The sequence below is a fragment of the Rhineura floridana genome, chromosome 3 (assembly GCF_030035675.1).
Source record: "Rhineura floridana isolate rRhiFlo1 chromosome 3, rRhiFlo1.hap2, whole genome shotgun sequence".
In the NCBI taxonomy this organism is placed as follows: Eukaryota; Metazoa; Chordata; class Lepidosauria; order Squamata; family Rhineuridae; genus Rhineura; species Rhineura floridana.
The window spans coordinates 191,190,333-191,207,088 of NC_084482.1; the positions used below are offsets into that span (position 1 = coordinate 191,190,333).

The 16,756-nt window shown below is 48.1% G+C and overlaps 1 protein-coding gene across 1 annotated transcript; it reads left to right on the forward strand.

Moving 5' to 3' along the window:
* Positions 1-99: 99 nt before the first annotated feature.
* LOC133378823 (zinc finger protein 345-like) lies at positions 100-16,050 on the forward strand. The gene is made up of 4 exons (XM_061613439.1): positions 100-179; positions 6,212-6,284; positions 7,727-7,801; positions 10,568-16,050. The coding sequence occupies exons 2-4, from the start codon at positions 6,251-6,253 to the stop codon at positions 12,850-12,852; spliced, it is 2,394 nt and encodes a 797-aa protein (XP_061469423.1). The 5' UTR covers positions 100-179; positions 6,212-6,250; the 3' UTR covers positions 12,853-16,050.
* Positions 16,051-16,756: the final 706 nt, after the last annotated feature.

The window sequence follows — 16,756 nt, forward strand, 5'->3', positions numbered from 1 at the left end:
AAAGTGCTGAGAATGGGCAGGAAAGAGAGTGACTCTCGATCGCGCTCCGCTTTCTGGCCCCGTTGGTTGACACGCCCGGGCTCGGATGCCTGTGATTAGGAGCGCATCCGGCTGCTGCAGAGAGGAACCACACGCTCCACGATGCAACCCTAAAGCGACTTACCGCCCGGGAAAAGTGGGTAAGGCAAGCAAGAGATAGGTATGATAGCTACTCAGTAGTAGAGCATCTGCTCCGCAGGCGGAACGTTACAGGTTCAATTCCCGACGTCTCCACGTAGGGCTAAGAGAGATCCCCAGAGACACGCTGCCTGTCAGTGTAGACGTATGTTCCTATACAGAGAGAGAGAGAGGCTGCTGGATTAAAGAAGGTCTCTCCTGAGCTCATCCTCAGAAGGTAGGTTGTTGTTATGTGCCTTCAAGTGGATTACGATTTATGGCGACCCTATGAATCAGTGACCTCCAAGAGCATTTGTCATGAACCACCCTGCTCAGATCTTGTAAGTTCAGGTCTGTGGCTTCCTTTATGGAATCAATTGATGTCTTGTTTGGCCTTCCTCTTTTTCTACTCCTTTCTGTTTTTCCCAGCATTATTGTCTTTTCTAGTGACTCATGTCTTCTCATTATGTGTCCAAAGTATCAGTTTCATCATTTTAACTTCTAGTGACAGTTCTGGTTTAATCTGTTCTAACACCCAATTATTTGTCTTTTTCGCAGTCCATAGTATGCTTAAAGCTCTCCTCCAACACCACATTTCAAATGAGTTAATTTTTCTCTTATCCACTTTTTCACTGTCCAACTTTCACATCCATACATAGAGATCGGGAATACCATGGTCTGAATGATCCTGACTTTAGTGTTCAGTGATACATCTTTGCATTTGATGACCTTTTCTATTCTCATAGCTACCCTCCCCAGTCCTAGCCTTCTTCTGATTTCTTGACTATTGTCTCCATTTTGGTTAATGACTGTGCCAACATACTGATAATCCTTGACGAGTTCAATGTCCTCATCGTCAACTTTAAAGTTACATAAATCTTCTGTTGTCATTACTTTAGTCTTCTTGACATTCAGCTGTAGTCCTGCTTTTGTGCTTTCCTCTTTAACTTTCATCAGCATTCGTTTCAAATCATTACTGGTTTCTGCTAGTAATATGATATCTGCATATCTTAAATTATTGATATTTCTCCCTCCAGTTTTCACACCTGCTTCATCTTGGTCCAATCCTGCTTTCCGTATGATATGTTCTGCATATAGATTAAACAAATAGGGTGATAAAATACACCCCTGTCTCACACCCTTTCCGATTGGGAACCAATCGGTTTCTCCATACTCTGTCCTTACAGTAGCCTCTTGTCCAGAGTATAGGTTGCGCATCAGGACAATCAGATGCTGTGGCACCCCCATTTCTTTTAAGGCATTCCATAGTTTTTCATGATCTACACAATCAAAGGCTTTGATGTAATCTATAAAGCATGGGGGATTTTCTTCTGAAATTCCTTGGTCCGTTTCATTATCCAACGTATGTTTGCGATATGATCTCTGGCGTCTCTTCCCTTTCTAAATCCAGCTTGGACGTCTGGCATTTCTCGCTCCATATATGGTAAGAGCCTTGGTTGTAGAATCTTGAGCATTACTTTACTTGCATGGGATATTAAGGCAATAGTTTGATAATTACTGCATTCCCTGGGATCCTCTTTCTTTAGAATTGGGATATATATTGAACACTCCCAGTCTTTGGGCCATTGTTTAGTATTCCATATTTCTTGACAATTTTTTTGTCAAAATGTGGACAGATTCAGTCTCAGTAGCTTGTAGCAGCTCTATTGGTATGCCATCTGTTCCTGGTGATTTGTTTCTTCCAAGTATTTTAAGAGCATTTTTCACCTCACCTCCTAAAATGTCTGGTTCTTCATCATACAGTTCCTCCATGAATGAATCTGTCATCCTGTCATCTCTTTTATAGAATTCTTCAGTATATTGCTTCCATCTTCCTTTTATGTCATCACAGTCAGTCAGTGTGTTCCCCTGTTGATTATTCAACATCCCTAATTTTGGTTTAAATTTCCCTTTCATTTCTCTTATCTTTTGGAATAGGGCTCTTGTTCTTCCCTTTTTGTTGTCCTCTTCTGTTTCTATACAATAACTACTGTAATAGTTCTCTTTGTCCCTACATACTAGTAGCTCTTTGTTGTATTTAGGGTTCTGACCGTCTTTCTATCTCCTCTTGCTTTCCTTCTCTCTTTAACCATTTTAAGAGTTTCTTCAGTCATCCATTGAGGTCTTTCTGTCTTTTTTACTAGAGGTATTGTCTTTTTGCATTCTTCCCGGATAATGTCTCTGACTTCAGTCCATTGTTCTTCTGGTTCTCTGTCAACTAAGTTTAAAGCCTCAAATCTGTTCCTTATTTGATCTTTATATTATTCTGGGATGTTATTTAAATTGTATTTTGGCATTATGATTGCTTTGTTGTTCTTTAGCTTTACTCTGATTTTCGATATGACCAGTTCATGATCTGTACCGCAGTCTGCTCCTGGTCTTGTTTTTGCAGAAAGTATGGAACTTCTCCATCTTCTGCTACCAACTATATAATCAATTTGATTCCTATATTGACCATCTGGCGATGTCCATGTGTACAGTCATCATTTCAGTTGCTCAAAAATGTGTTTGCAAGAAACAAATTATTGGCTTCACAGAATTCAATAAGTCTTTCTCCTGCTTCATTTCTGTCTCCTAAGCCCCATTTCCCCACAATTCTTACTTCTTCTCTGTTCTCTACTTTTGCATTCCAGTCCCCCATGATTATCAACATATCTTGTTTTGCTGTGTGATCAATTTCTTCCTGTACCTCTGCATAAAATCTCCCCAATTCCTATTCTTCTGCATTTGCCATTGGAGCATAGACTTGGATGATGGTTATGTCAATAGGTTTCCTGTTTAATCTCATTGATATCACTCGCTCAGACCTTGCATTATAGCTCCTAATTGCTTTTGCTACATCACTTCTCACTATTAAAGCAACCCCGTTTCTTCTTAATTTTTCATTTCCTGAATAAAATATTTTGTAGTTGCCTGATTGAAAATGTCCCATTCCCATCCATTTTAATTCACTCACGCAAAGTATTGTAATGTTGATACGTTCCATTTCTTGCTTGACAATTTCTAACTTTCCCTGGTTCATGCTTTTCACATTGCATGTTCCTACTGTGTGCATCGTACAACTCCGGACTCTCCTTTCGCATCTGTGCGCATCAGCCTCCGGGCTTCCTTTCGGCTTTGACCCAGCTGCGTCATTAGTCACTCGTACTTGTCCTTTGTTCTTCCCGAGTAGCTCAGTGAGTGCCTTCTGACCTGGGGGTCTCATCTTCCAGCACTATCTCATATTGCATTTCGGATACTCTGTTCATAGGGTTTTTGTGGTAAGAGGTATTCAGAGGTGGTTTACCATTGCCTTCCTCTGAGGTTGGATGCATCTTAGTCTGGTGTCTCAGCTTTGACCATTCCACCATGGGTGCCCCTGCTAGGAGTGTAGCCTCTTGGTCTAGACTCCAGATGGCATTGCTCTCAGCTTCTCCAACACTCTCAAACCCTCTCACCATGTGTGCATCCTAAAGGGGGCAGAAGGTAGGTAGGAGAAAGAGAAAAGAACAGCCCACCAGGGGTCTAGTTGTCCAGGGTCTTGGGGGGGTGTCTTAGACCATTACTTTTTGGGAACAGGGTTCTAGCAGGGTCACTAGCACCCTATGAGGCAATCATCATGAAAGGGGAGTGTGTTAGCCACTACAAAGAGTCTTCTAACACACTTCCTTGTCCTTTCCTGCTGCTTGGCATCAATCAGAGTGAAAGGAGGTGAGTCAGCCACTGGGAAGACTTTTCAGTAGCTAACACTCTCCCTTTTTAATGCTTATTGGCTCCTAGGGCTGTCTGTTGTTGTGGGAGAAGGAATTAACGAGGTTCTCTTTCTCAACCCAGCACAAAAAGGGGAACATGACTGTGACCATCATGAAGGGACCCTGCACTTCTGAATTTGCTACTATACTACTGCAGCCCACTAGTTCCCTACCATCTTCCAGTCCATAGATATTGCCATGCATCATATGTGTTGCCCTCTTATCCTCCCTCCGACCAAGGAGCTCAGGGCAGTTTATTTTAATTATCCGCACAACAGCCCTGTGAGGTAGGGTGGGCTGAGAGATCACAGCACATCCATGGGCCATGAATAGGCTTCAAACCTGTGTTTCATCAGATGCAGTGCAAAGATTCTAGCCGCAACACCTCTCAGTGGTGCCATCAATTCTCCTCTATTGGGAGGTCAGTAGTCTTTGAAACCTCCTTTTATTGAGGCAGGCAAGTGGCCCATCTGCACCGAGAAAAAGAGGAATGGGGAACCTGTGACCCTCCAGATATTGCTGCACTACAACTCCCATCATCCCTGACCATTGGATATGCTGGCTGAGGTTGATGGGAGCTGGTGTTCAACAACTGTGGTGGTGGTGGGGTCACCGGTTTCCCATCCCTGGGCTTGAAGCTGCTCTCCGAGGTCATAGGTATTTCAATCAGAGAAGGATGTTTTCCACACCTGTTACCTGAGATCTTTCAAAATGGAGATGTCAAGGACCGAACCTGGGATCTTTTGCATGCAAAGCATGCGCTCTTACTACCAAACCACACTTCTAAATAATCACTTTCAATGCCCCCCCCCATGGATTCATTAATCTTAGACTGCGTATACACCATACATTTCAAGCACATTGTTTTCCCCAAAGAATCCCGGGACCTGTAGTTTACCTGCCACACAGCTACAATCCCCAGCACCCTTAACAAATACAGTTCCCAGGATTCTTTGGGGGAAGCTATGTGCTTTAAATGTGTAGTGTATACATAGCCTTTAGCTGTATTTTGTATTTTTTAAAAATGGGGGATCAATCATTGTATGCTTCTTCCCAACAGCCTAAGATGCAGCTTAATATTTGTAAAGCACCAAATAGAGCAAGGATGTGGCTCTCCAGATGTTGCTGGACTACAGCTCCCATCATCCCTGATCACTGGCAATGCGGAATGGACCTGATAGAAACTGGAGCCCAACAATATCTGGCAGGCTACAGATTTCCCATCTCTGAAGTACAGCCTTATTTGAATGTCTGTTGCCGCATCCCACATTCCATCTTAAGACAAACAGCGCAATCCTATGTTCTACTATTAAACTTAATGGTCAGCAGGGTTAGGACTGTAGCCTATTCTGTCTATAACTTCAGCATCAGCCAACTTCTTTCTGCTCCCCCTTCCTCTTGTTCTGTTTGCCATCTAGCCAGATGAAGAGATCTGGAGAGCTCGAAAGTTTGCATGCTGTTTTGTAACATTTTCGGTTGGCCTAACAAAATTATTGTCCTAATGTGGATTTTTAGAATGAATCCACTTTCATTATTGTGAAGCACTTCAATCAGAGCATGGTAGCCACTTGGGAGTGGTCAGTTTGATGTAAAGCAATCTCATCTTGGATATATGGTGTTTTTTGTCTCATGGTGGCTTCAGTGATGGATTAGGGCAATGGTTCCTAGCCTTTTTTCGCCACAGACAGCTTGAAAATTGCTGAAGGTCTTGGCGGGCCATTTAAATGATTTTTCTGCCTATTGTAGCAATGGTAATGCACTGTGCTAGATGCTGTATGATTGTTAATTGTATATTATTGCTCCTTTAATTTATTTTTATTTATTCACTTCCTCTTGCTCTGCCTTTCTGGTCCCCACCATAGCAGATTAGGGGGTCATGGAGTGGGGGAAGGAGAGGAAGTGGAAGTTCTGTTGTGCTCCCAGAAGTCATGCACATGCAACCATTTAGTTTAATACTGTCCTTCTAGTTGTCCCAAATTAAAGATGGAGACATTGGCCTTAGATGAATGCGGAAGGAGAAGTACAAGAGCAACGTAAAGACAGAGCTTGGAAAAGTTACTTTTTTAAACTACAACTCCCATCAGCCCCAGCCAGCATGGCCACTGGATTGGGCTGATGGAAGTTGTAGTTCAAAAAAAGTAACTTTTCCAAGCTCTGCGTAAAGAAAGTGATGTGCAATTTCAAGGGAGGCTAGTTATGAATTGCTGACATGGCTGTTAGTGATCTGATTTGGGCATCTTGTCTGGTGGGGGTGGGGAAGTTGTTTTTGCAAGAATTAATGTGACCTGCAAAAAAATGAGTGACCATGCCTTCTTCTTCTCCAGACGAAGCACTGGGGGGCTTTCCTGGACCCCAGCAACAACATGCAGGAGAACTATGAGAACGTGATCTCCCTGGGTAAGGGCTCCTTCTCTCTCCTGGATTTATATACACTGCTAAGGAACCATTGAGCCCACACAGATGACCAAAACAATTTTAAAAATCCGCTATTGACATGTCCAAAATATCGAACTGAAAGTGTATGGAACATTCACAACATTTCCTTATAAACCAGGGGTATACAACGTGTTGCCCTCTAGATGTTGTTGGACTCAACTCCCAAAAGCTTAGGCCAGAATGGCCATCGGTCAGATGATGATGATGGTGGGAGTTGTAGTCTGGCAACATCAGGAGGGTACCACATTGGCTACCACTGCTGTAAACCGACTTACAATGTGTCTTATACCTAACATTTCCACTATTTATGACATCACTAAGAAAGCCTTATAGGAATCGATGAAAGTGGCTCATTTATGAAATACCTAAGTCCATGCTTTCTCAAATTTACTTGGTTTTTTTCCTCCCAATTCTGTCATTGCCCAAATTCTGTCAGTTTGGCCAAGGCCAAGTCTTATGAAAGCGTTCAGTCACTTATGGCACAATGCCATTTAGACGCCATTTAGAAGCAATTAAGTTTTTTTGTTGTTGCAGTTAGAAAATTCCATATTAGTACACAGCAATTTCAAAACGCTTTGTATGCAGTATTTCTGTAAACCTTCCAGCAGTCCTGGGCAGGTAGGGCTATATTGTCATTGTATTTCAGAACAGGGGAGTAATGCTCATCTAAGGCTCCCTAGGCTGTTCCCACCTGAACAGGGGACATCCTGTCTCACAGTTCACACTTTCGGCCAGGGGTGGGAAACCTCAGGCTTCTCTATCTGACTCTCAGAGCTTTCCCCAGGCCACACATCCCTTCTCTGGCCACACTATTCACTGGCTGTGCTCCCTGAGTGTTTTAACATGCCTGGAATGCATCCTTGAACTTGGATCACACCTCTTGCTTGTCTGGATGGAGGGCAGAGAGGGGTGTATGACTTTGTAGCTTAAGGGCAATAGCCTCACTGGCCCAACTTGGATCCATGCTGGTCAGAAGCCTCCCTCCCCTGGTCTGGGTATTTTACCACCTCATTTTGCACCAGGTATAGACCAGGCTAGAGCTCTGTTTTGGGGTGGAGGAGGGGATGAAGGTGGTGCTGGGCCTGATCTTGGGAGCAGAATACTCAAAATCCTAGAGGGTGGTATTCAGCTCAGTTTGACTCAGAGCAGACCCACTGGAATTAATGGACCTAACTTAGTCATGTTCATTCATTTCAATGGTCTACTCTGAGTAAAACACAGTTGAATCCCACCCCTAATGTATGGAAGGCTCAGTGTCTCAGTGGGTGGAATTGGCAGGCTCTCAGATCATGAGGTGGGTCCTAGTGAAAGCAGATCAGGGGGGGAGTTACTGGGTAACCAAGGCACTAATTTCCGTTTAAATTACATCTTCTCCCTCTTCTCCCTCCCCCACAACCCCACAGCGGAGGAAATTGCAATCAGCTGGCCCCGGATAACTGCTTTTGCTGAATCTCACAGGAGGAGAGGACTGGCGCCTGGTAAGTCAGCCTGCAGGGCAGAAAGCAGAGGCTGCAGAGCAAGGCAGTGGGACCTGCAGCCCTCCAGCTGTTGTTGGACTCCAACTCCCATCAGTCTCCAACCAGCGTAGCCAATACTCAAAGAGGATGATGGGAGTTGTAGTCCAGCAACAACAGCTGGAGGGCCACAGGTTCCCCATCCCTGATGCAGAGCTTGCATCCATTGTACCTCTTGATTGCATGCATAGCATGCAGCAGTGTTTCTCAACAGGTATCCCGAAGGTGCCTTTTTTGTATGTTAGGAAGAGATGCGTGAGTGACTTATGCTTCTGGTGCAGTGCGTGATGCGGAACTTTGCACACTTCCTATATTGTGAGTTTCACATGGTTTTGCATACATTCGGATTTTACACATCTCACTGTGAGGGTGATGCTGCTTCTGCTTCACACAGTACACGGGATCTTCTTCACTTAGGGCAGGGATAGGGGACCTGTGGCCCTCCAGATGCTGCAGGACTCCAACTCCCATCACCCTTGACCCTTGGTCATGTCGTCCAGGTCTGATGGAAGGTGGAATCTAACAACATCTGGATAGCCACTGGCTTCCCATCCCTGGTGAAGACCAAGCTAGGTGGACCCATAGTTGGACTTGGTATATGTTCCACTTTGGGGAAGTAACCAAAGAGCTGTGATGATTTCCAGACTACGTTCTGGGTAACCCAGGAGTTTTTCATTGAGAGGAACAGGCAGGACTGACCCTGTCACGAGGCAGAGTGGGACTGTCACCTCAAGTAGCAGGTTCTGGGGGACAGGGAGCCACAGCAAGGTGTTGGAAGACAGGGCTATGTGTGCCATGTGGCCTGCCTGTTGCCTCTGGTGCGCAAGGCGAATCTGTCCCTTTTCCAGGGTTAATGTAAAGATTCAGCTGCAAGCCTAGCAGGCTGCTCTGTGGGGAACACCATCTTGTCCTTCACCTCAGGCAGCAGAATGACTTGTGCGGAGCCTGAGGATCATTCATGGTGGGCAGACTCTTCTCATTCGCCTCTGCCAATTGTTCCCTGACAACCATCACTGCAGGGGTGTGTGTGTGAGAGAGAGAGCGCTCTGTGGGACCCACTGCTGATATGGGGGGACAGACTCAGTAGGCCTTTTTGGGGCCCTGCATGAGCTGACTTTGAACACTAGACATCTGCAAGGGTTGCTCAGCAGCTCAATCAGGGTGTTCTGAAAGTGGAGACAAGAATGAACAAGCAAACGAACATGCTGGTCTTTAGAAGCATAGGATTCCTGGCAAAATCTCCTTCCCTGCAGAGGTCATTGAGCAGCATGGAAAAAACCAAACCACCTCTGAGTTGGACTGAGTTGGGCTGAGCCACTAAATAAAGTTGAGGTCCCCCGTCTCTGCCCCAAGTCCCGGGAGTCTGAAACAGCAAAGAAAAATTGCACAGAGGGAAGCAAGGTGGGGGGTGGGGGGAAGGAAATTAGATGCAGATTTTATGGTTGCTAGGCAATTACCCTTTCTTTGCAATTCCTCTTTAATTGCTTGCAGATGAGGAGCCAGATCCACCAGGTTGCTCTGGGAACACAGATAGGGCACAATCTGCAAGGCAACCTCTGCTGTGTGACTTCCATTGATTTCAGTGGCACATTCACAACAGAACAAACCACCCAACCAGGATTGGCCCCTGTGATTTTGTCAGCGGGGTAAAATAAACCGGGATCAGCCCAACTCCCAAAGACAACTGTGGACTCAGATGACTGCTAACCATGTGCGAGTTGCAAACAAAACAAAACCCCAACAACTTTCTGTGTGATGGCATGAACCATTTTATAGATGGGGAAACTGAGCCTGGGGGGTGGGACTTGGCCAAGGTTTGAACCCAGGTTCATACCTACCCCTTGTACCATGCACCCTTTGGATCTTTCAAAGGAGCAAAAAAGTTGGACGGGTTAACGGAGTACACAATGGCAGAGGAATACGTGAGCGAGGTGTAGTCATGATGGCTGTCTGGCAAGTGTTGGGGAGCCTCAGGCGTGGGGACCTAATGTGGCCCTCCAACTCTTTCTATCTGGCCCCCAAGATTCTTCCACAGGCGATACCCCTCTCTGGCTTGGCATTGCTCCCTCCTCGAGAGATTTTGCCTTGAGTCCTTTGAGTCCTTGCTTGTCTGGATGGGGGACAGAGAGGGCTGTGTGTGTAGAAATTACCCTACTGTACAAAAGCAACATTTACATGCATTGCTCCGCCCATTCTTGCAGTCTTCAGGCCGAAAAGGTTTCCCTACCCTTGCTGTATGGAATCGCTGTGTTCAGATGCAGGATACCACTGAACCCCCCTTGCTGGGGAGCTAACGGCAGGGGTGGGCTATTAGGAACACAGGAAGCTGCCTTATACCAAGTCAGACCATTTGTCTATATAGCCCAGTAATGTCTGCACTGACTGGCAGCAGCTGCCAGGGTTTCAGGCAGGGTTCTCTCCCAGCCCTACCTGGAGATGCCGGGGATTGAACCTGGGACCTTCTGCATGCCAGGCAGGTGCTCTGTCCCTGAGCTGCGGCTTTTCCTTTGTTGCCCACCATGGGGGCTTCCTGGAGGTGTCTTGTTGTCCACTAGGGGAAGCAGATGGAGCCTTGGCCTGCTCCAGCAGGGCTCTTCTTATGTGCAGGAGGAGGTGGGGTTGGGGAGGGTGAACAGGGCATGGAGCGCTGGGGTAGGGTGGGGGAAGGATGATGAGTTGTGATGTCCGGTCTGTAGACCTGTGACTCCCTTTTCCATTCCCTTCTCCAAGTTTCCTTTCCCAGACCTCAGGAGTTACTGGATTCTCTCGTTGTTCCAGCAGATGATGGGATGGTGAGCGACAATGAGAATGGGAATGAAGTGGAGGAGGAGGAGGAGAAGGAGGTGATACACCAGGAGGATGGAGGAGGTGGAGGAGGAGATAGTGGAGGGGACGTTACAAGTGAGAAGGCGGATGCCCAACAGGATCCACCACTAGAGAACTCCAAGGAGGCTCCTGATCATGAGCTAAACACCAGTGGTGGAGAGCCAGACCAGCCAGTTTTGGATGAGCAGCCAAAAAAGCCCCTGGGGAAGAGGCAGGCCAAGGCGGTCACCCACCGCAGCTTCAAGAAGTTATCCCCACGCAGCCACCACGGGCTGCTAAGCCACGCCAGCTGGTGCCATGATTGCGGCAAGGGCTTTGGCTTTGCCAGGCGCCCCCGGCTACATGGTGGCACTGGCCTGGAGAAGCCCTACAAGTGCAACGAGTGCGGCAAGTGCTTCCGGCTCAGCTCCACCCTGGTGACCCACCAGCGGCGCCACACCAGCACCAAGCCCTACCGCTGTGCAGAGTGCGGCAAGAGCTTCAGTGTTGGCTCAGCCTTCATCCAGCACCAGCGCACCCACGTGGGCAAGAGGAGCGGTGCCAGCCCGCCTCGGCCCTGTGAGTGTAACATTTGCGGCAAGAGTTTTGGCCTCCCAACCAACCTCATCAAGCACCAAAAACAGCACCTGGAAGAAAAGCCTTACAAGTGCGAGGAATGCGGCAAGGGCTTCAACTGGAACTCTCACCTGGAGCGTCATCGGCGCATCCACACTGGCGAGAAGCCTTACATCTGTGAAGACTGCGGCCGAGCTTTTGCCTGGAGTTCTCACCTGGACCGCCACCGGCGCACACACTTTGGCAGCATCCAGGCAACCGCTCCTTGCAAGTACTGCTTGGCGGTGGTGGCCACACCAATTAGCAAAGCCAGCTCCAAACCCTACCAGTGCAACGAGTGTGGCAAAGGGTTCAACAAGAATGCGGCACTGTCCAAGCACCGCCGTGCCCATCACGCTGCAGAGAAACCCTACGTTTGCAAAGACTGTGGCAAGAGCTTTGGATTGAACGGCGCCTTGCTACAGCACCGGCGGACACGCCACCCAGACGATTCAGCCAAGCCTTACACCTGCAGTGACTGTGGCAAAAGCTTCGCCTGGAGCTCCCACTTGGACCGACACCGCCGCATCCATGCCGGTGACAAGCCCTACCACTGCGACAACTGCGGCAAGGGTTTCTCCCAGAGCTCCCACTTAGAGCGGCACCAGCGAGTGCACAGGAGTGCCGAGTGCCCGCCCTGCCGCTGCATGGACTGTGGCTTTGTGGGGACCCGGCAGAAGCGCCGCCGTGGCACCTTGCTGCCCTGCAAGTGCAGCGACTGCGGTAAGAGTTTCTTGTGGTGGCGCCCAGCCTGCAGCGAGTGTGGGAGGGGTGGGGGGGAGGGTGTGCGCCACCAAGGCACTCAGACTGGCGAGAAGCCCTACTCCTGCATAGACTGTGGCAAGTGCTTTGCCCAGAACTCTGCGCTGGCCAAGCACCGGCGCATGCACACTGGGGAGAAGCCCTACAAATGCAACGAGTGTGGCAAATGCTTTGGCATGCGCTCCAACCTTCTGAAGCACCAGCGCACCCACCTGGGCGAGAAGCCCTACAAGTGTGGGGACTGCGGCAAGGGCTTCATCCAGAAGTCGGACCTCACCAAGCACCGGCGCATGCACACTGGGGAGAAGCCATACCGCTGTGATGCCTGCGGCAAGTGCTTCAGTGTCAGCTCCAACCTCATCAAGCACCAGCGCATCCACCTGGGCGAGAAGCCCTACGCTTGCGGGGAATGTGACAAGGCCTTCATCCAGCGCTCAGAGCTCACCATCCACCAGCGCACCCACACCGGAGAGAAGCCCTACAAGTGCGGCATCTGCGGCAAATGCTTCAGCCGCAGCTCCCACCTCAACCGCCACCAGCGCACCCACAGCACTGACAAGGCCTCTGCCGGTGCTGGGACCGCCCACGGCATGTTGCAGGCTGCCAGTGCTGCCAAACCTGCCGTTTCTCTTCCCTCCTCAGCCTTCTCGGCCTCCTTTGCGTCACCTGGACCCCTCCCCACGCTGCCTTCCTTTCCTTCTTCCCCATCGCCACTGCCCATCCCTTCTTTGGAGCTGCCCTGGGCCCTGCCTTTCCCATCCAGAGGCTTTCCTCACCCGCCCTTCCCTTCTCCCACCCCTTCTGGGGGCCAGGCCTCTTCGCTGATTAACTAGCCTCTCCCACTTCCCTCCCCATTCCCCACATCAACCTTCCCCATCCTGAGGCCCTCCACAAGTTGTTGGACTCCAACTCCCATCACCCCCAGAGCCAGCACGGCCAATGGGCAGGGATGATGGGAGTTGTAGTCCAGCAATACCTGGAGGGCCCCAGGATAGGGAAGGCTACTCTACGCAATCTTTGTTCTGCCTTTCCCCACCTCCTTGCTTCAAAGTAACACTTTTCTTCTGTGGAGGCGGCATGATGCAGAACATGGGCTTCACGGGTTGCTGTTCCTGCTCGCTCTTCCCTCTGATTGGGCCCCGCAGCCTCCTCCCTCCTGCCTTCCTGCCCTGCTTGTGGGCTTCCCAGAAGCGCCTGATGGGCCACTGTGGGATGCTGGACTAGATGGACTTTTGGTCTGATCCAGCTTCACAGCTTGTCTTTTGCTTCTCACCAAGGTACCTCCAGGCTCCAGGGGTTTGGTTCAGCAACCAGCCATATTCTGTTCCATCTTTTTCTCCTCATTCCTCCTTCTCAGCAGCCCCCTCTTCTTGTCATGCTTCTGGTGTGTCATGCCCTTCCTTGGCAGGAGACATTCTGGCTCTTTTGGTTCTTACTCCCTCACAGTCCCACCCCTCCAATATCCTTCCATTTCCTTTTCTTTAGTCAACATTTGCCTGTGAATTACCCATTCCTGTGCCACCTCCTGTCTAGAGCTCATTTTTCTCATCTGCTTTGCAAGGCTGAATTAATTTTCCAAGTTGTGTGCATTTTATTCATGCACACACACATACACCTATCACACACAGAGACACGTGCACACACATCACACAGAGTCTGGTACCTTTATTTATTTATTTATTACATTTATATACCGGCCCATAGCCAAAGCTCTCTGGGCGGTTTACAGCAATTAAAAACATTAAAAACAAATATACAAATTTAAAAACACATTCTTTAAAAAACAGTTTAAAAACACACGCTAAAATGCCTGGGAGAAGAGGAAAGTCTTGACCTGGCACCGAAAAGATAACAGTGTTGGCGCCAAGCGCACCTCGTCAAACAAATCATTCCATAATTTGGGGGCCACCACTGAGAAGGCCCTCTCCCTTGTTGCCACCCTCCCTCGGAGTAGGCAACCGGAAGAGGGCCTTGGATGTTGAGTGTAGTGTACCTGACACTGACCTTGCATTCCTGCAAATCTCTTGCTTTCATTCTTTGAATACTGTCAATATTCTGTCCATTGTGGTTTCGGGGGAAGGGCTGTAGCTCAGTGGCTGAGCATCTGCTTTGCATGCAGAAGGTTGCAGGTTGAATCCCTGGCTTCTCGACGTAAGGCTGGGAGAGATTCCTGCCTGAAACCCTGGATAGCCACTGCCAATCAGTTTAAACAGTACTGAGCTAGATGGACCAATGGGTCTGACTCAATGGAAGGCAGCTTCCCATGTTCCGAAACCATAAAGGCAGCATCTGCTATTTGTTCCAGTGCTTCTGGGGAACAGAGATTCTGTGCCTGCCGTTGCCCCTGGCCATTTCCCCCATGACCTCCATTGTTGTTTCCCTACCACTCAGCCTTACCCTCTGCCTGCCAAGTTTTGTTCAGGGTCAAGAAAGAGAGTGTGCCAACTGAACAAGTTTATGCAAAATATGAACATACTCATTTTTTGAGTGCAGAATTTGGATCTTCTTGCTGCAGAACTTTTAACGCATGGTTAATTGCAGATGCAGGCCAGGCCTTTCCCCACCTCCTTGCTTCAAAGTAACACTTTTCTTCTGTGGAGGCGGCATGATGCAGAACATGGGCTTCACGGGTTGCTGTTCCTGCTCGCTCTTCCCTCTGATTGGGCCCCGCAGCCTCCTCCCTCCTGCCTTCCTGCCCTGCTTGTGGGCTTCCCAGAAGCGCCTGATGGGCCACTGTGGGATGCTGGACTAGATGGACTTTTGGTCTGATCCAGCTTCACAGCTTGTCTTTTGCTTCTCACCAAGGTACCTCCAGGCTCCAGTCCTGCAATATTCTTAGGCCACATCTGCACTATGCGTTTAAAGTACTGTGATCCCACTTTCAACAGCCATGGCTTCCCCCAAGAATCCTGTTGTCTGTGAAGGATGCTGAGAGTTGATAGGAAATCCCTATTCCCCCTCACAGTCCTACAATTCCCAGGGTTCCTTGAGAAGAGGGATTGATTGTTAAACCACTTGGGGACTTGTTAAACCAGTCCTGGGAAACGACATGGCTGGCTTGCTGGAACAATGTGTGCAGCCTACTTGCATTTTTAATAGAGGGATGTGGAACTGGTGGGCCTCCAGATGTTGCTAGACTACAACTCCCATCATGCCTGACCATTGGTTATGCTGCCTGGGGCTGATGGGAGCTGGAATCCAACAACATCTGGAGGGCTGCACAGGTTACCCAACCCTGGTCTAAACATGCAGTTGACAGTGTGACACAAAGTAAGGACATAAGGGCCTTGCTGGATCAGACCAAAGGTCTATCTAGTCCAGCACCCTCTTCCTCACAGTGGGCAACCAGATGCCTCCTGGGAAGCCCACAAGCAAGGCACGAGAAGAACAGACTTCTCTGCTGTTGAACCTCTTCCCTACAATCGTCTCTGATGAAAGAAGTACCATTTAGCCTCCATGGCTAATAGCGGCTGTCAGACTGCTGGCTTCTTACGAATTTCCCTAATCCTTGTGTAAAGCCATTTAAGCCAGGGTCTGTCACCACATTGTGTCACAATGAATTCCATTGCCTTATTTTTACTTGTGTGTTGTTTTCCTGTTCCTGAATCTAGTGCCATCAGTTTTGTTGTGTGACCATCCTCCATTTCATTGATGCCCTGGGCTCCTTTGGGAGGAAATAATAAACATTATTTAATTTATTTAATTTTAATTAATTAATTAATAATGAATTCCAGTGTTGTGATAAAGGGAGAAATTTTATATCACTATTCACTTTCTCCACACCATGCAGACTCTTATATACTGTACCTCTATCATATCCTTCCCCCACGTAATCTTTTTCCTAAACAAAAAAACCAACAAGCCCAATTCTTCACCTTTTACTTGTAGGGGAAAGTGTTGATCATTTTCAAGTAAGTCAAAACAGCTCTGATAGTTCCATAGGGTCAAAGTGATGCCTCTCCCAATGAACATTGGCAAAATTCACTTGAAAATACAGATTTCCCTACAGTCTTGAAAGCATATGTTCATAATTAGAGGGCATGAAATAGTATATTTAAAGTCCTACTAATCTCTTGCTCCCTAAATAAAGGTTTTTGGAAATTTCTAGCAGATCCTCAAGCTGTCTCATGGGATCCTGCATGCGCATACAAGAGAGCAAATGGTTAACACTGACAGGCACGGGCTACCATTAGGCTGCAGTCCTAAAGACACTTCACCTGACCTGAGAGTAAGTTTTGTTAAACTATTGAATTCAGTGGGACTTCAGAACATAAGACAGGCCTGCTGGATCAGGCCATTGGCCCATCTAGTCCAGCATCCTGTTCTCATAGTGGCCATCCAGTTGCCCATGGGAAGCCCACAAGCAGGACCTGAGGGCAAGAGCACTCTACCCTCCTGTGGTTTCCAGCAACTGGTACTCAGAAGCATACTGCCTCCAACTGTGGATGCAGAGCATAGCCATCATGGTTAGTAGGCATCAATAGCCTTGTCCTCCATGAATTTGTCTAATCCTCTTTTAAATCCAACCAAGTTGGTGGCCATCACTGCCTCTTATGGGAGCGAATTCCATAGTTTAACTAAGCGCTGTGTGAAGAAGTATTTTGTTTTGCCTATCCTCAACCTTCCAACATTCAGCTTCATTGGATGTCCCCGAGTTCTAGTCTTATGAGAACACTCTCCACTCTCCATGCTACACATCATTTCATACACTTCTATCATGTCACCTCTTACTCGCCT

Excerpts from the sequence above, each read along its gene's own strand:
- LOC133378823 (XM_061613439.1), top strand. The coding sequence starts at position 6,251 with ATGCAGGAGAACTATGAGAACGTGATCTCCCTGG. Across the intron at positions 6,285-7,726 it reads TGAGAACGTGATCTCCCTGG|CGGAGGAAATTGCAATCAGC; the intron begins GTAAGGGCTCCT and ends ACAACCCCACAG. Across the intron at positions 7,802-10,567 it reads GAGGAGAGGACTGGCGCCTG|TTTCCTTTCCCAGACCTCAG; the intron begins GTAAGTCAGCCT and ends CCCTTCTCCAAG.